This window comes from Lissotriton helveticus, chromosome 3_1, assembly GCF_964261635.1.
Source record: "Lissotriton helveticus chromosome 3_1, aLisHel1.1, whole genome shotgun sequence".
NCBI lineage: Eukaryota > Metazoa > Chordata > Amphibia > Caudata > Salamandridae > Lissotriton > Lissotriton helveticus.
The window spans coordinates 2,010,434,693-2,010,457,865 of record NC_136061.1 but is presented as its reverse complement, the minus strand read 5'-3'; the positions used below and the strand labels follow the sequence as shown (position 1 = coordinate 2,010,457,865).

The 23,173-nt window shown below is 46.4% G+C and overlaps 1 protein-coding gene across 3 annotated transcripts in view; it reads left to right on the top strand.

Moving 5' to 3' along the window:
- MCTP2 (multiple C2 and transmembrane domain containing 2) overlaps positions 1–23,173 on the top strand; it is an 895,323-nt gene that overhangs the window by 800,176 nt on the left and 71,974 nt on the right. For all 3 annotated transcript variants that reach the window (XM_078683148.1, XM_078683146.1, XM_078683147.1), the window contains one exon: positions 11,333–11,442. In XM_078683148.1, the coding sequence (XP_078539274.1) occupies positions 11,333–11,442 (110 nt within the window). The remainder of the gene's footprint in view (positions 1–11,332; positions 11,443–23,173) is intronic.

Genomic DNA, 23,173 nt, shown 5'->3' with positions numbered 1-23,173 from the left:
GTGATGCTGCTTTAGAAGTATGGTTTCTAAACTCTTTGAGGCCTGTACTAAATATTTCAACATCTCGTCCAATCACCAGTTGTCCCAGCTCTTATCTTAAATTGTCAGCCTTCTTGTGGCTATCCTGCCTGTATTCATTGCAGATCAGATTCACATCTTTTGCATCTGTGTGAGGAAACTCAATATCTGAAGGCACTAACATACCATATCTATCTCAGCCTCGTGTTGAGCAGTAAACCAGATTGCCACACTATTTAGTTACAGGCATAGTTGTCTGCAGTGCCTATGCAAGTAATCCTGCAGGCTGCTTGCATATCCTATCCGTCATGGATGAGGAGAGGTGAAGGCACAACATAATCGGACTGAGGTCCCAGTTTTGTCATTGTGTATGCTCTCCAATAATTGTAGTTGTAAATGATCATTTCATTATAAATAAGTAGATGTGCATAGAGGCAAGAATCCTGAAACTTGCTGTGTCTTCTGCAGCACTTAAGGATTTCAGCTGGATTGATCTGAGTTTAGGAATAAAAAAAATAATCATTCCAAAATCATCTCAAAAACACGAATTATTCCTAAGGCATTCTAAAATCATCCTCTTATGACTTTTATACCTAAACAGGATTTATGTGCCAAGGGGGATGCAATAGTAGGGAATTCTTAGAAGTAAATAGTGCAGCAGAATACTTTGGCTTCAGGAAAAGGGTAGAATCCCTTTGCAAAAAACTGTGTACATTCTAACGTACTAAACATTCTTTATGAAAAATGGATGAAATCTAGTTCTAGAAAATTGTTTCCCTGGAACTGGTTTCTCAAACTCCGTATTATATCAGGATAACATATAACTAACCTTAACATGGTTTGATTTATTTGAAGCCTTAAGCAATCAACATGTTTGTATGAGGCCTCTCTGCGCTCTCAAACAATTCTTTGCTTGTATACAGCTTTAGAAGCAATCTCATATCTGTCCCTTGGTTAACTTCATTATAAATTATTGTTTTCAGAGTAGTTTTGAACTCTAAACGGTTATTAGGTTTCTCAATAGATAAAGAGTTGAAGGAAATTGATCTGACTATTGGCAGCGATTGAGAAGCTTATGAAAGATTAAGCAACCCTCTTTGTGTGTTATAAATAAAGTTATTGCTAAACGTTACTGCTTAAAACCAGAGGGGGCGGTTGGGGCTGCATTTTCATTCTTTGACAGGCAACCTTTTGAACTGATATTGAAATAATTTTTCTCATTTTTAGGTCTTGCTTGCCTAGGCAGCACATGTGGTGTCTCTTAGAGACAGGCTGTATCTAGAATATGGTCTTTAAGCAACGCCCTTCATTCTAATTGGGTCCTTTTACTGCCCTTCGTAAATGGCTTCTTATCTTTGACTAGCAGCCCGTCCCGACGTTGTCCGGGTATGAAATAGAATGTGTGCATTGTGCGTATTTGGCAAGGGCAATTTCTTTTAAAATCTCACGGTAGACAAAAATTTTTGTTTCATTAGAATAGGGACGAAGAAGGGCCAGCTGCAGCCCTGGTTGATGTTAGCAGGCGCGTGTAATTGGTGTAGTGATCCGCCGCCTGAGCCCGGCTAAAGCCCTGGTTGATGTTAGCAGGCGCGTGTAATGTTGTTGAATGAGAGAGTTATCAGCCGCGGGTAAATCCGTTTAATGAGAGAGTTCAGTGACAGCGAGTAGGAGAGGCTGCAGTAATTGTCCCCGCAGACACGCTCATTTGCGTGTTCCCCCGCTTGAGGCCCAGCTGCAGCCCTGGTTGATGTTATCAGGCGCGTGTAATTAGTGTACTGATCCGCCGCCTGAGCCCGGCTAGAGCCCTGGTTGATGGTAACAGGCGCGTCTAATTTCGTTGAATGAGAGAGTTCAGTAACAGCGCGCAGGAGAAGCTGCAGTAATGTTACTTACCAGGCCTCCAGCTGAACGCGTTTGTCATGCCCCAGCACACGGCCACAGCAGACGATCTTCTGATTAATGTACGACCCACATGGCATGAAGGGCGGAACGTAGCACACGCCCCCAGCGTTTTTCATGCCCCCAGCGTGCCCCTTGATGCGGCGCAATTGCGTTAACATGGCATGAAGGCCGGACACACGCCCCCAGTGTTTCTCACGCCCCCAGCGTGCCCCTTGATGCTGCGCAGCAATGTAATTGGCGCTTGTATGTACGACTCACATGGCATGAAGGGCGGACACACGGCCCCAGCATTATTTCATGCCCCCAGCATATGCCCACAGCCCAAAATGTGATGACCGTACCACACGCCCCCAGCGTTAGTCACGCCCCCAGCCCACGCCCACAGCACAACGCAGTCATGCCCACAAGGGACTACTTTGCTGGCACGGTTCTTTTACCTTTTAAATGTATATGGTGTCCTACGGTACAATTGCATGTCTTGCACTGTATGATTGTGATGAACACCACTGTTTCTTGAAAAGTTAATAAAAACAATTAAAAAAAATAAAAAATAAAAATTATTTGGTGGCCGTCTGCATAGCCTATGCCCTTCTGCTGCAACTGCCCTTTCCAACGCTGTATTGGGTTTTGTGATTGGTGCTGTGGTTACTGAGATTACCCGCCTCGAAGGTTTGGGCTCTCTCTTTATAATATTTGTATGGATTAATATGCTCAGTAGTCTTTCCTACTTTTGAAACCTCCCATGGGGACTGCCCCTGCTACATGTGCTCTTACTCTTCATGTTATTTATTACTCTGTGAGCGCATTTTTTTTTTTTTGCTTGTTTAGGCTCAGGAACTCGCTTGGGCCCATGCTTGCTCCCTCTCCTTCGAGCTGCAGCTGTCTCCTTCTCTTCCCTCCTGCTTGTTTATTATTTCTTTCCTGCTCGCTCTTTGGTGGTGTTCAGCTTCGGCTCCCAGCCGTCCCCCCCCCACCACCACCTCCCCTCCATTGAGTATTTTGGACCGTTTTTGTATTATTATTCAAGACCATAAGTAACATGCCACACAATTTTGTTCCGCTTGATGTGCTAATCTTTCACAACCCCCACCACCACCTCCTGCCCATCGAGTATTTCGGACAGTTTTTATATTATGCGAGACCATAGGGAGCTTGCCTCACAATTTGTTTCTCAAGATTATTAGATACCACAGCACACTTTTTGCATCTTATTTCCTATGCATGGAAATAACAGAAAGCTAGAGAATGTCCGGATAATGGCATTATCTGTTGAATAATTCTTAGCTTCAGTGAGTTGTTTTATTTGTCATTTAGGTTGTTATGTATGTGACAACTTGTTTTGGATATTTCTGGCAGCTCATGTGTGTTTCAGTCTTTTTTCAAAGGGCATTATATGTTTTACGTTTCTTAGAGGTGAATCCACACATGATCTCTCCGGGACAGACGCTTTATAGAGGGAGGTAGGAGCAGTAATGTCCTGGCATAAAGGTGGGTGAGCCTAACATCATGGAGAATCATCACAAAATATTTATTTTATGGGAGGCACACTGCCGGCAAATGGACTGCTCAGCTGTGATTACGGAGACATTGCATCACTTTGGAGCCATCACGCTGATAGTCTGCAGTGCATTGTGATGCTTTCTCTTGCACCGTTAGTTTCTAATTTAATTTTTGCAGTTTTATATATCATGAACTCAAACCGAAGGTATTGGAGTGATTTGTATAAGCACCAGTTAAATTACACATGGTAAATATTTTTTTTCTTTGAGGTAGAATAACAGGATGTTGAACCAATGCCAAGACTTGAACCTGGTTCTCCTGTTCTAAAGTTGGCAGCTCTGGTCGTAACGTCAGATCATCTCTCTTGCCCAACACTTTGAGAACATGGAAGGTCCACTGTCACCATGTCAGTTAGTTCTCCTCTCCAGAGTCCCTAGGCCTCCCTCCGCCTGTCAAATTTAGAACACAGCATGACCATAAGCTCGCATTAGCAACACAATTTATGCCCATTCCATTGCAGCCTGCTTTGTTAGTACTGGTAGTGTACCTCTTGTGTGCAGTCTCTAGGATATTGCGAAGTCAGTAAGTGGGGTGACAGCCCTTCCCCTCTTTTACCATGCTGCTAGATGTCTCTTCCTAGACAGATAGCACGGTAGCCTGGTCACCAAAGGGAGGGTTTAATTGACGCTACAAGTAGGCCCTGAATCACCTCCAAAAAGTGTTTTTTGCTTAACATTGCTTAGTATCAGGTGACTGATTTTTGGAAAAAATGTCATTTGGGCAGTTTCTCTTCACTAAGTTGGTTCATATAATTTCTGTTGTTCCACAATTTACATTGAAAGTATGTGATACTCCCGAGTTTTTCATATGTTACTGTTTAATAGTTTTGATATAAATGTTGACAAAAAGCAACACAAGCCAACATTTGTTTGGCAAATTATTACTTAATTTGTTGGTTTGTTAGGGGTTTCAGTTATGGAATCCGGTAAATTTCCAGTGCCAGCTGCTCGTGATCCTGTCAATGCTGTTTGTGATGCTGCAAAATGTCAACTTGGGTGTAACCCTTCTAAATTGTACTGCGATATGAATATCCTTTTGATAGCTTTGAACAATGCTACATCATCGTAGAACTGGAAGTCCAGATTTATTTCATCCCTTGACTTCATCTCATAAATCTTGTAGCACATGTTGGGAAATTCCTACTTGGACGATAAATTAATGAATAGGTCAGTAAACATATGGTGGGTTGAGTTGTTTATTGTCAAACTTCGTATAAAAATGTATGTGATGTATGTATGTGATGTGCTACAGTGATTCACATACTTGTCAGCCTTTTTTAAAAATCTTTTTTACGTCCAACCATTGTTATTAAAACTTTGTGGTGGTTTGAAATTCTAATTAATTTCAGATCAGACTCTAGTTAACTGTTTTGTTTTTTTGTGGGGAAAAATTTGGAGTTTCAGTTCATTCATTACTTGTAGATGGGGGTGTGGACCAATGCATGAGTACATGATTGTGCGCATCTTGGTAGGGCTGCATGTACTTGTAGCGTAGACGTGGTGTATTTGTGGTTGGATGTGGATTTGAAGTTAATTGTACATGTGGATTTGATTATACAATATATATAGGCATGCCATGGGTTTAAACACCATTCTAAGATAGCGGTGAAACTACATTTGTCTGCTACTGCACCACTACGCATCATTTACACAAAGCACAGCCTGCTGGTTGTTCCTTTTTCAATTTGTACTACTTTTTCGAGTGATGATTTTTTTTCACTGTATATGAAACTTACTCTGGACCTCTGGTTCACATCAACCAGTGTTCATCACCTGGACTGGTGTTCCCACCATATTCACTACGCTCACATTGCTGACTACATGATACCCCAGGCATCGTTTTCACAATAGGGGACTCGCGTGTATCATCCCTATAATCCTTTCAGGTTTGGTGAACGCAAAATCCGAGTTTGCCGTCACAGCAGTTCAAGAACGCGCAGCCTGCCAGTGGTTCTTGTGCTTTAACTTTTGCATATTAACCACAGGTGATTCTTTATCACTTTTGGAACGTGCACAGTACCGCATAATCTATTTGACTAGAGTTCACATTATATTTACATGGTACACATAGTGGCTGACATGCACCAGATCCGACCATCAACGCGCTTTCTTTTAGAGTCATTGTAAAACATACAATTGTCATCACATACATCCACTCCACTCCAAAACACATAAATAAAAAACATTTCCATTACAAGGCCAAGAGCTCTAACTTTAAAAAAAAATGCGAGACCTCTCGCATTGCAAATGCTTCTTTCACATCTTATACGGGAGTTAGAAATTCAGCATTTTCCTGTGCACCCATTTCCAGTGTTAAGCAAACACCGTTGTGTTATAGTGTTCGTTTAATAACCGGGAAATTTTCAATCACTTCACATCTGCTCACGGTGCCTAACTTGCTTGTATGCCGATGTGTTCTGAGAGTGCGCTAAATGAGTTGCAGAATGAAGTTACAGTCGAATGTGTTTATTTTGGAGACTGGATTGTTGTTTTGTTATCTCGGAATAGGCGGGACGTGCACTGCATGTTTAACACAGCAGGGAGCGTTGTCATTCTGTACTTGTACTAAAATGGTGTTTCTTCAGTTCATCATAGCTTAAAAAGAATAAAATGGCTAAATAGTGGGGGGTAAAATAATAAAACTGTCAAGTGCAGCTTCTGAAAATATTTCACCTAAATATAAATGTGCGCCTCAGCGATGACTGCCAAGAATGCATTCTGCATTGTAACCAAAAGAAACTACATAAAAGCAATGCTTTTCCTGACTTGACTTGTTCCCATCTGACTTGTTCCTAACCTAAAATGCCTGTCTTTTAATTGTCAACCCAGTCTTTTCCAAGTTTTGATCTTTCAAAATCATTCAAGGAAGAAATCCTCTCTATCCTCTACTCCCCAGCTGCTTGCCTCCCCTCCCCCGTGATTGCACTCAGCGTTCTCCGCCGTTCATCATGCTTTACAGTCAGACACTTATTTCAAGAAAAAACCCTATACCTACGGGCTTTCTGCAAAATTAGTATTCCTTTGTGAGTTCATTGGGAACAATAGAAAGAGCTGAAATGGTTCTGGGAGATGGACAGGCAGACAGCAGGTGTGCGTGTGCCGGCTTCTTTCCAGTAAAGTGTGTGCCTAGACACACAGACATAAGAAGATGGATGGATAGGTAGAGCAATATATGGATGCAGGCTTGTGTGGCTTAGTATTCAATAGATATAAAATCCAACAGCCGAGAACTGTAGACGGAGAGCTAAATACATGATTATCTATGTATCTATCTACACATATTTTACTACCTGTAGAAGGTGAAACGTGTGTATATATATATATATATATAATATATATTTCAACTGTGTAGTTCTGGTTAGGTATAATATTCCACCCAAAAGGCAATTTTCCTTCACTTATCATTTTGGCACAGTTGACAAATCCTCTCAATACTATAACATGAGGGGTCTCGAGAGGAAATACTGGTCCAGAGCACAAACTCCCTGAATAATATTGCATTAATCAAGTGTTCTTTTCTGAAGACAACATTCCTGATGGACTCAACTCAGGCCCCAGGACCTGTCATTAGCCACAGAGCATCCCATTAGGATGCACAGGGCATTACCTACCAAGGTGGAAAAGTTCATCATTGGGCTGTGCTTCTCGTTAGGTAGGCACTGCTGCAGCGCCCAAGGGTCCTGTGAGGAGGCTATTTGCCGGAGATCTTCTTATCCATCTCTACATCTGGAGGGAGACCTTCAGTCCTGGGGCCTGAGTTGGGTCCATCTGGAATTGTTGTCTTGGAAGTGCACACTTGATTTATACGATACCTTTGAACAATGTACATAAATCGTTCCAATCAAATAACATTATTGCTAAGTGCAGCTATTTCACGTTTTGTGTAGAGCTGCCCTGAAAGGGGTAAAATTGTAGCAGCGGTTAGGAAATGTGTGTGTTCCATTTTAAACTCCAATTGAAAAATGTTGCCCTCTGCTACAGCAAATACCCTGATCATTATTACTCCGAACGTAGCATTAGACTCGAACTTTAATTAGTTTGGTTTGGTTTAATTCCATTCAGTAACTTTTGAGAGATCATTGTTGCAAAAGCAGTTTTGTGTTCCTAATAGATGTAATTGTTGAGATTTTTCGACCAATAATTTGAGGATCCTTCAACGTTCCAGATCCATTGCTTTTCACCCACAATGCCACCTCTGTTTGGACCCATGTGCAAATCACCCTTGACACTGCTCCAGTCCAGCCTGAACTGCCAGGCCAGGCCCTCCCTAAACCAGATAAGAACCAACCCAGGACTGGTTTCACCCTTATCATTGGCTCAACATTCGGGTATAGCTTTTGATGCCCTATGTGTGACAGGTATGCCCAAACGTGGGTCTCATGCCTACACCGTTACTGGAACCAAGCTTTACCCAGCTGATGAGCCGACAACAAGGGTGAAACTGTTACATGTGCTATTGTGCATGAGTAGTGTGGGTGAGTATGACATTTGTGTCAGTCTCGTGCCACCTACTCATGTCTTTATCTTTCAAATAGTGCTGAGCCTTTTGTGTACACGAGACACGAGCGTGTATGTCTTGTGCGCTTGTGTCTACTTGTTATGATTCACATGTGCGACTCAACTGTGCAGTATGCAGCGGTAATGGCCACCCATAGCAGGTTGGGTTCAATGCCTGCGCAGAGGCAGGAGGTCAAAGTTTGTGTGCAGAGGAGGTTGGCCACTTATGGAAAGTTAGCTGTAGGGTCCTTCTGGAGGCCGGCCCTGCGGCCAACTCCCACTGCACACAGCCGAATGGGTTGGCTGCTCATGAATGGTTGGGTGTAAAGAACTCCTGAATGTTAAATGTGATAAAAAGAAAGTTTCAAGTGACGATATGGCTAGTTATAACATCTTAGCAAATATTAAAAATAAACTACAAAAAAAATCAAGATTTAAAAGGAAATTGTGGTTTGGAATTAAAACCGGAAAAAACACAGCTTCATGAGTTATGGTTAGGCTCACAACATAACTGCTGTAATTATACATCGCCCTAAGTGGGAAGGGTATGCCCAGACGTGGGACCGGCTCACTACACCACTGGATTCAAGCTAGCCTGGCTGATGAAGGGTGATGCCCTGAAACCGGTCCCAGGATGCTTGTTTCCAGTCCAGGGAGGACCCGGCTTGGCAGTTCGGGCTGGACTATTCCCACAAGGAACAGGATCAAGACTGATTTGCATATGGCTGGGGTGGTGAGGTGAGTAAAAGAATTATGAATTTAACCCAGTTCCTTGTGACTGGGGGTGAATGTTTGCACTGTCCAGCATTCCGTCCATCCATAGTTTCTTTTGCATGCATCACCCTAAGTGGAAAGGATATGCCAAGACGTGGGTCCTGTGCTCAATACACAACTGGATTCAAGCTAGCCTGGCTGATGAAGTGTGATGCCCTGAAACCAGTCCCAGGATGCTTGTTTCTGGTCCAGGGAGGACCCGGCTTGGCAGTTTGGGCTGGATTGTTCCCACAAGGAACAGGGTCAAGTCTGATTTGCACATGGCTGGGTCCAAACTGCGGTGGTGGGGTGAGCAAAATAAGCTGGGATTCATGGAAGTATCCATGTCCTGTCTCAGCATTGAAACAGTCTCTCTCCTAACTTTATTTGAAGAAGTTGTATGTGTGTTATTAGTATGACAGCTCATTGCAAATGTTTGCGAATATCCACCCCAGTAAGTGGGTAACCCTCACTGGCATTCCTTGATTCCAATGTGCAATGCGTACAGCCACTCATAGGAGTGTCCCGGCACAAGCAGTGGGATCGAAATCTGAAAAAGACTTAGATTTGCACAAAGGGCAAGTTTTAAGTTTCTTCTTAATCAGTGCCACATCATTCATCATCTGAAGCTCCAAAAGGAGCTGATTCCACGCTGTTGTCGTCAGGTATGTTCGAGACCTTCCTCCTGCTCTTAGGCTCTGAATCCTAGGGATCCCTGCAATTTGTTAGAGGATCTCAACTGTCTTATGAAAGCCAAATCTGGCTCTAAGGTAGGAGGGGCTGGATTGATGTAGGGTGTCATGTACTAATACTAGAGCCTTAAATTTGACTCTTTCCCTAATGGGCAGCCAAGAGAGTGCATGCAAATGTAGGGAAATCCGTGTTATCATAGGAACATTTAGCAAGAGACCGGCCGCTGCATTCTGGATCACTTGAAGTTTGTCCATCGGATACTCTGGTAAGGCAAATACAGTGCATTAGCATAAACTATTCTGGATGTTAACAGCGCCTGAATTGACTTCTTCTTTGCTCAAAAGGATAAGAGAGGCACACATTTCTTTCAGGACCTCATAATCCCAAAACAAGTGCCTAGCAACACTTTTACTTGACAGTCTATTATCAAATGTAGTACACAGATTTTAACAGAGTCTGTCTGGGGCACTGGGGGAGAAGCTTTGTCTGACCAAAAGGTTGGCTAAAAATCTGGTGGAATCTTCCCAAAGAATAGAATTTCTATTTTCTCTTTGTTACATTTGAGTTTTGCCGTAGCTAACCAGTGAAAAACAGAGTCCAGGTAAGTTTTAATCTGATCACCTTTCAACTCAGCATCCTTATGCCAGGAGAAAATCAGTTGTGTATCATCCGCATAGGAGATCACTTTAGCTCCCAGATCTTCTGCTTGTTGAGCCAAAGGGGTAAGATATAAATTAAAAAGGTTGGAGCTCAGGGCAGAACCCCGATGAACTCCCTCCAGTATATTACATGGATTGGCAGAACATGAAGGAAATCAGACTTTAGGCTCCTCTTAGCTAGAAATTATGTTATCCGGTCCAAAGCTTGCCCTGTTACTCCAGTTGCCTCACGATGGTCCAGCAGCATCGAATGGGGACCGTATCAAATGCTCCTGATTGGTCATGCATGAATAATTCAGCCACTCCCCAAGCATTCAGAGTTCCTGTAACATATTCAGATACTTCCACCAGAGCCGTCACTGTACTATATTGGTCTTTAAAGCCTGACTGGCTAGATTGAAGCAAATTATTTTCTTCCATGAAGCTGAAGAGCAATTTATTCACATGTTTCTCTAAAAGTTTAGATAGGCAGGCAATAGGGAGGCCTATAGTTGGCAGGGATAGCTGGATCTGCTGCAGGCTTTTTAGACTCCACACCCTGAGAACTGTGGCCATCCTTAATTATGTATTTAAAATCAAATTGGCCACAGGATTAATAATGTCAACCCGTGATATCAATAATTTAGGGGGACACGAATCTGCAGAGAACCAGATTTAATGGCATTCAAAGCCCACAGAGAAATGGGATCTGAGGTGTTCAACATTACCTTAGAGAGCGGAGTCATCCTGACTTGTGGTTTTATCCCAGGGTCTTCCACTGGTCTTAAGCCCACAGACAGATTGATTTGAATACTTAAAATCTTTGCATTAAAAAAACTAGCAAGCTGTTCACACTATTCTGCGGAGACCGGTTGGGAAATATTACATGCTGGTGGGGCGATAACTCTTCACAATCAAGAAGATCTCTCTCGAACTGTTTCCTGCTTTTGCAATCCTCTCCTCATAATATGCTTGTTTAGTTTAGTTATTCAGGCATGATATTTCTTCAGTGCTAATTTATAGACCTCTTTATTCAGTGAATTATTTTGTGAATCATATTCTAAAGTGAAAATGTATGCTTACGTGCTACATACACTTTTACAAACTGTGTTATCCGTGTCAAGGTTTAGTGCCGATATCAGCACCTACATGTGTCTTGTTTTAAAGTGCGGCTGCTATTCTATGAATTTCGTGTGCGGGATTAAGTTGATGTATTTTTAATTGTTATAATTTACATCTATTATCTAATCTTATTTTCTTCTTTATTTTCAGCACTTTTAATTGGACAATGCCCTTTTTGTCTCTTCTTGCTGGTACAATATTCACTGTGGCCACGGTTCTCCTATATTTCATACCATTGAGATATATTGTTTTATTATGGGGTAAGTTATGTTTCTTGGGACTTCCATTGCAGGCTTATGACCATATTTTTAGTATGCTGTTAAAAAACAATTTCAATGAGTGATCCTTATGTGTTAAGATTGCAATTAGGCACTGCAAAGAAACTAAGATGAACATGTATATCAGAATCAATTAATTCCTTTCAACTGGATTAGTGCATCCAAAACGACCTATATTTCCATAAAATATTACATATTATTAAACTGTTTAGGTAGCAGTACCAAATTCTTTAGATACAGGACGTCCAGTAATAATACAAATATCTGAAAATATAGTTCCTGCATTAGAATGTGATATGAAGGAAATTTGAGTTTCAGGATGCAACTGTTAAGCGCTTCAGCAGTTATAGGGCCATTTATAAGACGGTTTATTTGAAAAAATGCTAACTACCTAGTAAATAGAGACTTGAGGTGTTATGCTACCTCACACGGTGGGTCCAGCCAGTGAATTGTGAAGCATAAGATAAGTAGAGGAGCAGATAAGTAGATAGCAACAACTACGTGCAATACTCTCCCTTCTCCTAGTGCCTCCTTCACCGTGAACTGGACTCATAGTGCTGGGCTTTAGAAGGTAACTCTTTCAACAGGGCTAACCCAGTCCCTTTATCTGGCCTGCGCTCCATCCCGGTCATGCCCAGATAACTGTGAGTGGCGCCTTCTGATATTAGGCGCTATGCTTATCTTAAGTCTTCAAAACTTCATATCTCCAGTGCTTCTGATTGAATTTGTCTTGTTTTGGTGTCAACTATTTTATTACATTTTACTCTATTTTTCAAAATTAGCACCGAATTTTTCATGTGTTTGTATGCTGCATAAATACTTTACACGTTACTTCTAAGTTCAGCCTGACTGCTTTTGTGCCAAGCTACTAGAGGGTTAAGCACAGGTTAATTTTGTGAATGTTGTGGTTCTCCCTGGCAAGGATTGTGTCTGTTGCTTGAGAAGGGCTCGTACTTTTCTCTACCACAAAACACATTTTCCACGTAAATCTACAGGACAGATTGTTTTTTTTTTTTTTTTTTTTGGTTAAAAAACTTTTATTGAGCAACAAAATCATGTGTACAGAGATGGGCCTACAACCACACGGGCTGGCCGCTAAGATCGGAGCATAACACGGTATAAAACAGTGGTCGCCACTCTGGCGGTCAGGCACAATCCGGATACAAAATGTCGCCCACAATATGGAACAGGATAAGACATTTTTCTTATTTTAAAGCACACCAAAAACAACAAACAACAAAAACAAGGCGAAGGAGTAATACACAGAGAGTCAGCCCTGGAGGGGGGGGGAAACGTCACTAAGCAGGAATACAAAGTCACAATCAGTAGGCTAAGTCAAGGCGGGGGGACAGCGGGGAGGGCAATCAAACCAAAGGACAGTATACAAAAGTTCAGGAACGCCAATCTAGGGTGACAAGGGAATATCAGGGGCCTCCACCAGGGGAGGAGCACAAATACATCAAACCAAAGGACAGTATACAAAAGTTCAGGAACGCCAACCTAGGGTGACAAGGGAACATCAGGGGCCTCCACCAGGGGAGGAGCACAAATATCCCCGCGATAGGCATTCCACTGACACCAGATCTTCGTCCATGCCCTAGGTCTGCCCCTGGCTGTGTTGACAGTCTTTTCGCGGAACATAGACCAGTCCATGTTTTCCTCCCACACGGAGACAGTGGGGGGCCTGTGCGAGCCCCAAAGTTGCGCTATGTCCCGTTTCGCCACCATATACCCCAGGGTCGCCCACCTGGTTTGGGCCACCGAACAATCGGTAGGTTCCCAAACATTCAACAAACATCTCCTTGCCTCCGGCACCAGGGCAATTCCAGTCACAGCAGCCATCACCGCAAGTACCCCCGTCCAATAGGCAGCCACCCTCGGACACTCCCAAAGAATGTGAAGAAACGTGGCACTCATCCCACACCCACGCTTGCAGAGGCCATCCGGGGAAAAACCCATCACAACCAAACGAGGACCAGTAACATACACCCGGTGGAGGATCTTGAGCTGAACAAGACGGAGACGGGCCGGAATGGCGACCTCTTTCGGAGAAGATAGCGCCAATTGCCAATCCTCGTCATCCAATTCCAGCCCGTCGCCGACCCATGCCTCCCGAAGTCGAACGAGCAAGTCCATGCGATTGTGAATAAGCTTCTTATAAATCAAGGAGATAGTGCTATCAGGGATATGACCGTCCAGGATACGTTCTTCGAGGGGGGAGGACTCGGGGACAGCGGTACCGGAAGGCAGAACAGAAGTGAGGGCATGACGGACCTGTAAATATCTAAAAAATTCCCTATCACTCAGGTCATAATCATTCCGAAGGGCCTCGAAGGACTTCACCGTTCCATTCGCACACACGTCACCCACTCTACAGATCCCAATCATGTCCCAGCGGTCAAACCCCTTCGTTGTCCACAGACATCCCAAAAGCTCAGACGCGAAAAGCGGAGTCACCAGCGTCAATCGTTCATCCCACCCTAAGCTCACATTCGCAGCGCGCCACACATGAACCGCGATCCTAGTCGGTCCCGTAAGGTGGAGCCCAGACGACCTAGAGTAAAGCGCTCTATTAAAGTCACCACCCGGTAGCTGGAGTCTGTCCATTTCAAAGGCCGGATCCGGACCCGGGGAATACATCGAATGGTTAATGGCAGACAGTTGCGTAGCCCAATAATATCTCCTGATATCAGGAAGTGCTATGCCCCCGTCATACCAAGGGATGGTGAGCTTCGCAAGTGCAAGACGTGGGCGCCCGTCCCAAATCAGTTGCCTTTGTAGACTCTCGACCTCTCGGAAATAAGTAGCGGGGATATCGTCATAGCAATTCTGGAGCGCGTAAAGGAATCGCGGCAAGGACATCATCTTGAAAAGGGCGGCCCTGCCCAGCGGCGACAAGGGTAATTTACGCCAGCGAGCCACGTCCAGCCTCAATCTATGAAGCGGGGGAAGGAGATTACGTTCAAATCTGAGCGACGAATCCAATGTAATAAAAACCCCCAAGTATTTGAAAACGGACTGAACAACCTGGATGGGAAATCTATTCGGCAACGGGGGCAGATCACCCGAAATAGCATAGACGCAGGATTTAGCCCAGTTTATAATCAAACCAGAATTCTTACCAAACGAGGCGAGAACGTCAAACAGGACATTCAAAGATTTACGCGGGGAAGTAAGATAAAGAAGAATGTCGTCCGCATAAAGCGAAACACGGTCCTCAAAATCCGGGGACCAACGTATACCCTTGAGAGAAGGTTCCCAGCGAATCCACGCAGCTAGCGGCTCTAACGCGAGAGCAAAAAGTAGTGGAGACAAGGGGCACCCCTGTCTGGTCCCCCTACCAAGGGGAAAGGGAGCCGACACTCGACCGTTAACCACGACCTGTGCCAGGGGGTCGGTATACAGCAGCTTCACCCACCCGATGAACCCCGGGCCAAAACCAAACTTCTCAAGAGCCGCCCAAAGGTAGGGCCACTCTATCGTGTCGAAGGCCATCGAGGCATCCAACGAAGCCAAAATGGCCGGCTCCGTCAGAAGCCCCGCCCTCGCGATGGCTCCATGAAGGCGACGCAGATTAAGAGCTGTGTTACGGTGCGGGATAAATCCGGATTGGTCCGGATGAATCAAGTCACTAATGACCGTTAGGAGGCGAGTAGCCAGGACCTTGGCAAGAACCTTAGGCTCGACATTCAACAGGGAGATGGGTCTATATGACGAACAAAGATCCCGGGGCTTACCATCTTTAGGAATTACCACAATCGTGGCCAGACGCTGGTCATAAGGGAGAGCACCCCGCTCACGGGACTCCGAAAACATTGTTCGAAGATAGGGCGCAATCTGATCAGGGCGCAGTTTGTATAACTCGATTGGCAAACCGTTCGGGCCCAAAGCCTTGCACTAACGGAGAGAGCGAATAGCAGTCGCGATTTCGTCCGTAGAGAACGGGGCCTCCATGGAGGACCGCTCCAAGTCGGAGAGGCAGGGCAAAGCTATGTCGCGCAGCAAGAGGCGAGAGTCGTCTTCATCCCTTACCGACACTGGGGAGTAAACCGCACGAAAGTAGTCCGCAAAACATTCCACTATTCCAACCGGGTCCGTCACCCGCACACCATTCAAAGTCTGAATCACAGGCACCACTCGATTCGCCCTCTCTTTCTTGTCCAACCAGGCAAGTAACTTACCCGCTTTGTCCCCAACATCACACAGACGACCCTGTTGCTCCCTAAACATCATTTTGGCCGCATCTGTGACCAGAGACTTATAGGCAAATTGCTTCAGACCCAGGGCATGGAGTTTGGCACGAGTGACACCCGATTCCAGGTCAGCTTCCATCTCAAGTATTTCCATCTCAAGATCCACCACCTCCCGATTCCTTGCCTTTTTGGTTTCAGCAATAAGGGACAGGGCCTGCCCACGAATTACTGTCTTAAAAGCCTCCCATAGGGACACAGCAGAAGAGACAGACCCCTCGTTATCCAGAAAGTAATTGTCCAGGGACTTAATCAATTGACCACGGGTCTCAGGGGAGGCCAGGTACCAAGGGTTGATAGGAGCCACCCGGCCCGCCGCCTCCACCCCCACATCAAAACAGAGCCAGAGCGGAGAATGGTCCGAGATGCCCCGGGGGAGGTGCCTAATCTCCCGGACAGCCGACGACTGTTCAGCTGGCATGAGGAAGTGATCTAATCTAGACAAACTCCCATGGGCCCCAAAGTGGAAAGTATACTGAAGTTGAGTGGGGTGCATAAGTCTCCAGCAGTCCACCAAACCAAAGGTATCCAAAAAGCCACCCAGCCATAAATGGGTCGAAGGAATATCCCTAGGGGGGTAACGATCACTCAGACCAGAGAGAACAGAATTAAAGTCACCAGCCATGAAAAGAGCACCATCAGGGAGTCCCAACAAAACTCGGCCCAAATCAGAGAAGGTAGAGGTCTGCAGGCCAGGGGGCACATAGACGGTGAACAGGGAAAGGGTCTTGCCCTCATATCGTCCCACGAGGACGGCATAGCGCCCCCGATCATCGAGGATCACATCATCTATCGCAAGGGGAAGAGAAGCCCGGACAAGGATGCCCACCCCCCTAGAACCCGTTGTAAACCCTGAGTGCGCAACAAGACGATAGCCCCACCTATTCATCGCACGACAAGTATTGCCCACTAGGTGTGTCTCCTGCAGAAAGACAATATCGGGAGACAAACGTCGCAGGCATCGCAACACCACCCCTCGCTTTATACGATCCCCAAGACCATTGACATTCCATGAAATAAACCTCAACCCGCTACCCCCATCCCACGAAGTAATGCAGAAACCACCCCCCAATGAGCATGACACTGAAAGTACAAATAGCAAAATAGAATCGCCTTGAAAAAACAAAACACAAACTACAAACGCCCCGACAACCCCCCCCCCCCAACACCCCAGGAAACACCCCCCACCCTGCACCCCTGCAGTAGACAAAAAAGCCACCCCAACATGCAGTGTGCCTGTCGCCCAAAAACCCCCATTCTACAAAAAGACCCCGGAGGAGGAAAAGGCCCTGTCCCACCCGCCACCCCGACAGAAATAAGGGGAGAATAGAGTACACAGAAAACAGATCACTCAAGTACAGAACCCAGGAAGAAATTACATGATACGGAAACCGGGGCCCAGATAACAAGTTCAACTCTCCACGCCACCCTCGGCACCACCCGGGTGCTCGGTGGGATCAGCGAAATTAGGCCGGTCCGGCAGAGAGTCCAGCCAGTCATTTACCGAATCAGGTCGATCAAAGAAAAGGGTCCGTTCATTGTACTCCACTCGCAGCCTGGTAGGAAAAAGCATGGCGTATCGCAGACCCAGGTCCCGAAGACGCTTCTTGACTCCACGGAAGCCCATTCGCTGCCTCTGCACCAGCTGTGAGAAGTCCGGATAGAAGTTCACCGTGGCATTTTCGAAGGCCACCGGGCCCTTAGCTCTCGAGGCCTGCAGGATAGCGTCTCGGTCCCTATAGTAAAAAAGTTTTGCGACAATGGGCCTCGGCGGGGCGCCCGGCTTGCCCTTGCCACCGGGAACACGATGGGCACGTTCCACCGCAAAGAATTTGCTCAATCCGGATGGAGAAAGGTAGTTTTGTATCAAGTCCTCAACCAGGAGATCAACAGAATGCGGATCAGGATTTTCCGGGACACCAATAACACGTATATTACAACGCCGTGCCCTGTTTTCAAAATCCTCCAAGCGCTGAGTCATGAAATCGTTCACCTTTCTGAGGTTTCTGATCTCCGTCTGTATCTCCGAGACGTCGGCCGTGAGGCTAGATGACTTGAGGTCCAATGACTTCACCTTCTCATTGGTTTTAGATAAGTCGGCCCGAATCAGGTTCACATCAATAGCCACAGTATCAATTTTGTGGGCCAGAGCTTCATACTGTTGGCCGATGGTTTCTCTCATACCCGAGATGGCGCCCATGATGTCCTGCAGGGACGGCTCCGCCGAAGCCTCCGAAGGGTGCCCCACTGCACTCTGGCCAGACAAGGCGGCACCGGGGGACACCATCGACTGTGTGTACCGGTCCATGATATTAGACTGGACCGGGCCCCCGCGAAGGGGTGTCTTGGTCTTCCGCCGCTCTTGGTCCCCCCTGCCAGTCATATCGGAGACCGCGTCCCCACGGGACCCACGCGACCTGGTGAAAATGGCCACAGGAAGACAGGGCGCCGGAGCCAGAAGTCAGCAGCGAGGGCAAGACGAGATGCGAACCGGCCCGGAGGGACACGAAGCAGACAAAAGGCTCAACTGCAATCTCGCGCCGCTGGACTCAGTACCGGCCAGACACCTCCGTTGGAAGACATAGCCTGAGTCAGAATCGAAACCGAAAGTTAAGAGGGGGACCCATGAGTCGAGTCCCCCTGCCGCTGTTGTTCAACTCAGACACGGCAACAGAGCCCCACCAAGACCCGGGCGCGCCACCAAGGCGGGCCCCGAAAGTTTGAGTCGATGTAGCTTCGGTGCCCCTTGTCCAATTCAAAATCCGAAAACAATATTAAGATCAGCCCAGGTTCCTCTCCATTAATCCTTGTGAGAAATCAGGATATGTTCAGGATATCATGCCGGGAGTGGCGGGGGTCCGGAGAGCACTGTGCTCACGCGGCCATCACGGATGCCCGCCAAGCTCCTCCTCCAGAACAGATTTTTTAATGCACAAAATAAACAATAAGAAATACACAGAGTAAGGATAACAATACAGGGCTGTTAAGTTGTACGAGTATGGTAATATAATCATACCACCTGAAACAAGTGTCTTGTTCTATAGAAAGTAAATTGCTGCAATGTTATGATGAGATCATAAGAGACTAACTATTCTGATTGGACTATATGATGTAGTAAGAAATAAATATGGAACTTTAACGAAGAATTGCATTCTGGAGTGTCCAATTTAGGTCCCTTTTCCATTTGTTTCTTGATCTTTGTTTAGTTTAGCATGAAATGGAGGTAACTATCCCACTAGAGAGCAACCAGTGCTGGACTCCTCACTTGATCATTACCTCTTGAACATTTTCTAAAACTTATCAAGCCAAAGACAGGTGAAAAGTGAGATCCCGGGGAATGGCTTGTGGCGTCAAGATGGCGGTCACACTCTTTGAGTGCTCCTGACTCCTCTGCCATCTGCCTCCATCCGACGTGATGTCCGGTCTGATTTTCATGGGGGTAACTCATCCTGAGCCTTTGCTGCATCAATCTGCCAAAAGTGCTGCATGGAGTGGCGCCAGCTGGAGAGACTGTGAGTGGAGCCCGTCTGAGCTTCAAAATGGCGAATCCTCTCTGGGCACAAGTTTGTCAGTTTGCGCCGTTGCTGAGAGTTGCTGCGTGTGCCTGACATGTCTGTTCTGCCGCTGCGAACAGGCAGAGGCCGGGCACTGCAACACTGAAGGACGGGGTGAGGTGAATTACTAGGTGAGCAGCTGCAACCACATATGAGATTCAATGCGGGACCCAAGATAGTACTGTGTGGAGCTGGGACGCATGTGCCTGTCCTGCTTGGTCAGTGCTAAAAGAGGTGGGGGTCTCATCACCCCATCAAGGCTGGTTCCCCCCTGCATCCTGCTTTGGAAACTAACTGGGGACACATTCTCACTAGCTCCACATAGGAGTGGCGGCGGACCCAGGTCGGGACCTTTTCTGAATGCCTCTTGTTCCCCTGGCCAACAATTAGAAGTGGCTGCGCTGTGGATGCCTATCTGGCCTATCCCCCGATTCAGCATGTTATTGACTTTTGTGGCAGGCGGCACCTGGGGGCTGACTTGCTGGGGGAGATCACTTGAGGCTTGGACTGCCGTGTGGGGGAGGAGCAGCAAGGAGACAATATAGGCCCTTCCCTGTGGCCATGCAGCTTGCGCTGGGATACTCATAGGGGCCTGGTCCAGTAGAAGGAGTGTGACTACATTTTGGGCCAGAAGTTGATTTCTGCAGACACAGCCTACACTCATTAGGTGTATTTCTGCAGACTGTTCCCAACACAAGCACTCTCCTTTAGCTGCAGTGCCTGGCAATGTACCATTTATTTCCCCCCTAATGATGCTTCCAGCGGCCTAAGACATTTATACATCTATTACCATTTTGATCATTCTGGCTCTGCGGGCGCTGCAGAGTGGAGTACAAGTGATCAGGGCCACTTGAGACTTTGCTCTCAGCTCCTCACCCATCTTCATAGTGCCTAAGGGGACGAGCGTCACCTGAGGCTCAAGAACATCTGGATCCCTGGGACTTAGCTCCTCTGCTTGCCCATCTGTGATCCTCAGTACAGGTAGGTGATCAATCTAGCGACTGGCTGCTTGTGCTACTGCAAGCAGTGATGAGCGGGCCAGACTTCCACCCATATAGACAAGTGGTGCACTGCCTTTACCCCTGGCGGCCCAGTACTTCCTTTTGTTGCAACTCTGTCTCTAAGTGGGGTTGGTGGCCAGTCCTCCACCCGGCTGCTCGTGCTACAGTGGGGACACGGTAAGCGGGATGAGCTTCTTCATATGAGGACCACTTGGTTCTTCAGGGACTATGGGGAAAGACAAGTCTGCAAACCCACCAAACTCCCAACCACGCATCACCAACTTACTACCCCACCGGGGGCAGGGAAACAATTGACAAAAGTACGATATCTGAAGGTGGTCTTGACAAAATCCTCCAGGTCATACAATCTTCCCAAACCGCAGCTGAGGCGAAAAAGGGGGAGGTGCTTGTTGATGTGGCTCTTCTTATCCAGGACCTGTGTAATGCCATATGCCATATCACTAAAGCAGACTTCAAGGCCAAAGTGGCCCAACTTCTTACCCGCACAAACAAACTTCGTCACCACGTTGAGGATGCAGAAAAACGCTCCGGATGCAACAATCTGCATTTTATGGGTTTACCGGAAGATGTGGGGTGCTCCCGGCCTGCAGAATTCCTTGAGGTATGGCTTAAATACTGAATGCCTGCTGACAAACTCTTCCCCTGGTTTGCCAAGGAGGAGGATCACAGGGCGCTCACCCCTAAACCTGAAGGCCCATAACAGAGAGATTCTTTAATTTCTCATATGATGACTGTATCCTGCATGAGGCCAGAACACATCCAGACCTTCAAGACCAAAATACCAAAATACAGATTTTTCCGTATTACAACCACGAGGTCCAGGCCCACCACAAATCATACGAAGCTGTTGAAGAAAATCTATGGAATCTCAAGCTAACCTTTATGATGTTTTTCCCAGCGTGACTCAGTCCTATTTGAGGAGGAATAAAATTCCAGAGTCTGCTTAGGTATGGCTAACATAGGAGAAACAACTGTGCCACCCGTCTCGTCACCCCCCACCACTCGACAAATGTTGACATGTGATCTGCGGTTGACCAAACGTTGGAATAGGGTCTGTAACCGCTCTTGACCAAGGCAGCACAACACCAGAGATTTATCGCCCTCCCCAAGCACGGGGTTCTCGATGCGGTTCCAGAGTTTGGGATCGCCCTTGCATTCCAGGGGAGATTCAGATGCAACCCCGGATAACTGATCAGCTCAGTCGAACTCCATTGCTCATCTGACTGTATCATGGTCCACCTGTGAAGAGACCTTTATGGGAGGCTGCACCTGTGAACTACAATGGAGGATCCGAAGGTCGGGCGTGCGGGTGCTGGCGTCCCATTATATTCATCCTCTATCAGGATGGATCCACCACTCCATGCCTAATCAAGATACATTGAGTTTAAGTTGGGGTTTACATTTCGGGGAACATATGCTTCTTTTGGGGAAGATTAGGGTGGGGGGTTTCAGGGGTAGGTGTTCTTATGATAGGCTACATGTTTCACCTTGTGTTGTTGTATGCATATGCCCTCCTCTTTCCTTAGGTTTCCACATTTAATCGGCATTGTCCTATTTCCAGCTGGTCTTTTGCGCGCACCTGTCCTCACAAGACACCTAAGATTTAGCTACCTGCAAGGTGCCCTACGTCATTTTACTTCTGTTCACACTAGCAATACATGCACTGCCATTACCACACACACTATTTTGGCATGGAACATTAATGGTCTTTTAGATACGATCAGGAGCTCTGCGGAATTGCATTACACCCATCGCTTTCTACCATTCGTGTTGATGCATCAGGAGACCCACTTACTAGGCTTCCATTGTCTATTCCTAGCTCATCAGGGTATTTTGAAAAAGTCAACCACTCTGAATATTTCAGGGTGTTCCAGGGGTGGCAATGCTCAGATGTGCTTTCAGTGTCTCATGTACGAATCCTCCCGTGCGGGATCTCCGATCATGACCAGCTACTCCTCTGTGTTGGGGCATCCAGCACAAAAAGTTGCCCCTTATGGTTACTTAATGCATGGCACCTTCAAGACAAGACCTATACTTGTGCTCTGCGACAAGAAGTCACACAATATTTACAATTCAAGGCTGGTCCATGCAATTGGCAGGCAGGCACTTTGTGGGTTACCTGCAAGGCTACCATCACGGGGCATGCCAAGAATCTTCTCAGGCAATCAGAACAAAAGAGGCACCAGCATATCACCCAAGCCCTCCAGCAGGAATCACAACTTCCTGCGGCAACCAAGAGTAACACTAGCAGGCCCTTGGCGTTTATTCGGGAGGAGATTAGATTACTCATTTTAGAGGCAGCCAAAATTTGGTGAGCGTCCACAGCTCTGGGGAGATACAAATGGGAAACTACTGTATTGGTTGGCTTCCCGACCACTTGCCAACAGGGATATTCCAGAGATAAATGATGGTGGCGACGTCGCCACCGCACTTCCCCTGCTTCTACCCAAGCCGTTGCAAATTACTACTCATCGCTCTATTTGGCTTCCTCATGACTGGCAGCTGAGTTGGGCTTCTCCTCTCGTTCTATGAGGTGCCACTGCCCGCCTTCCTGATGCTGAGCACCAGGAGTTAGAAGAACCCACTATGGTGGAGGAAATCGTCATGGCCATTCCAGAAACGGCCGGTAAAATGTCAGAGGCCGATGGTTATTACATAGAATTTTATGTCAAATACAGAGATGTTCTTCTTCCCCACCTGCTGGGCCTCCACAAGGAAGCGATTAAACTTGGTTCCTACCCACGCAACTTAGATCAAGCCGCAATAGTAGTCATACCTAAGATGCTTCCCCCATCATCCTTTCACGCTGACTATCGCGCCATATCCCTCATTAACTGGGAGGTAAAGATACTAACAACCTTCCTGGTCTCCTGCGTGCGCAGTGTCT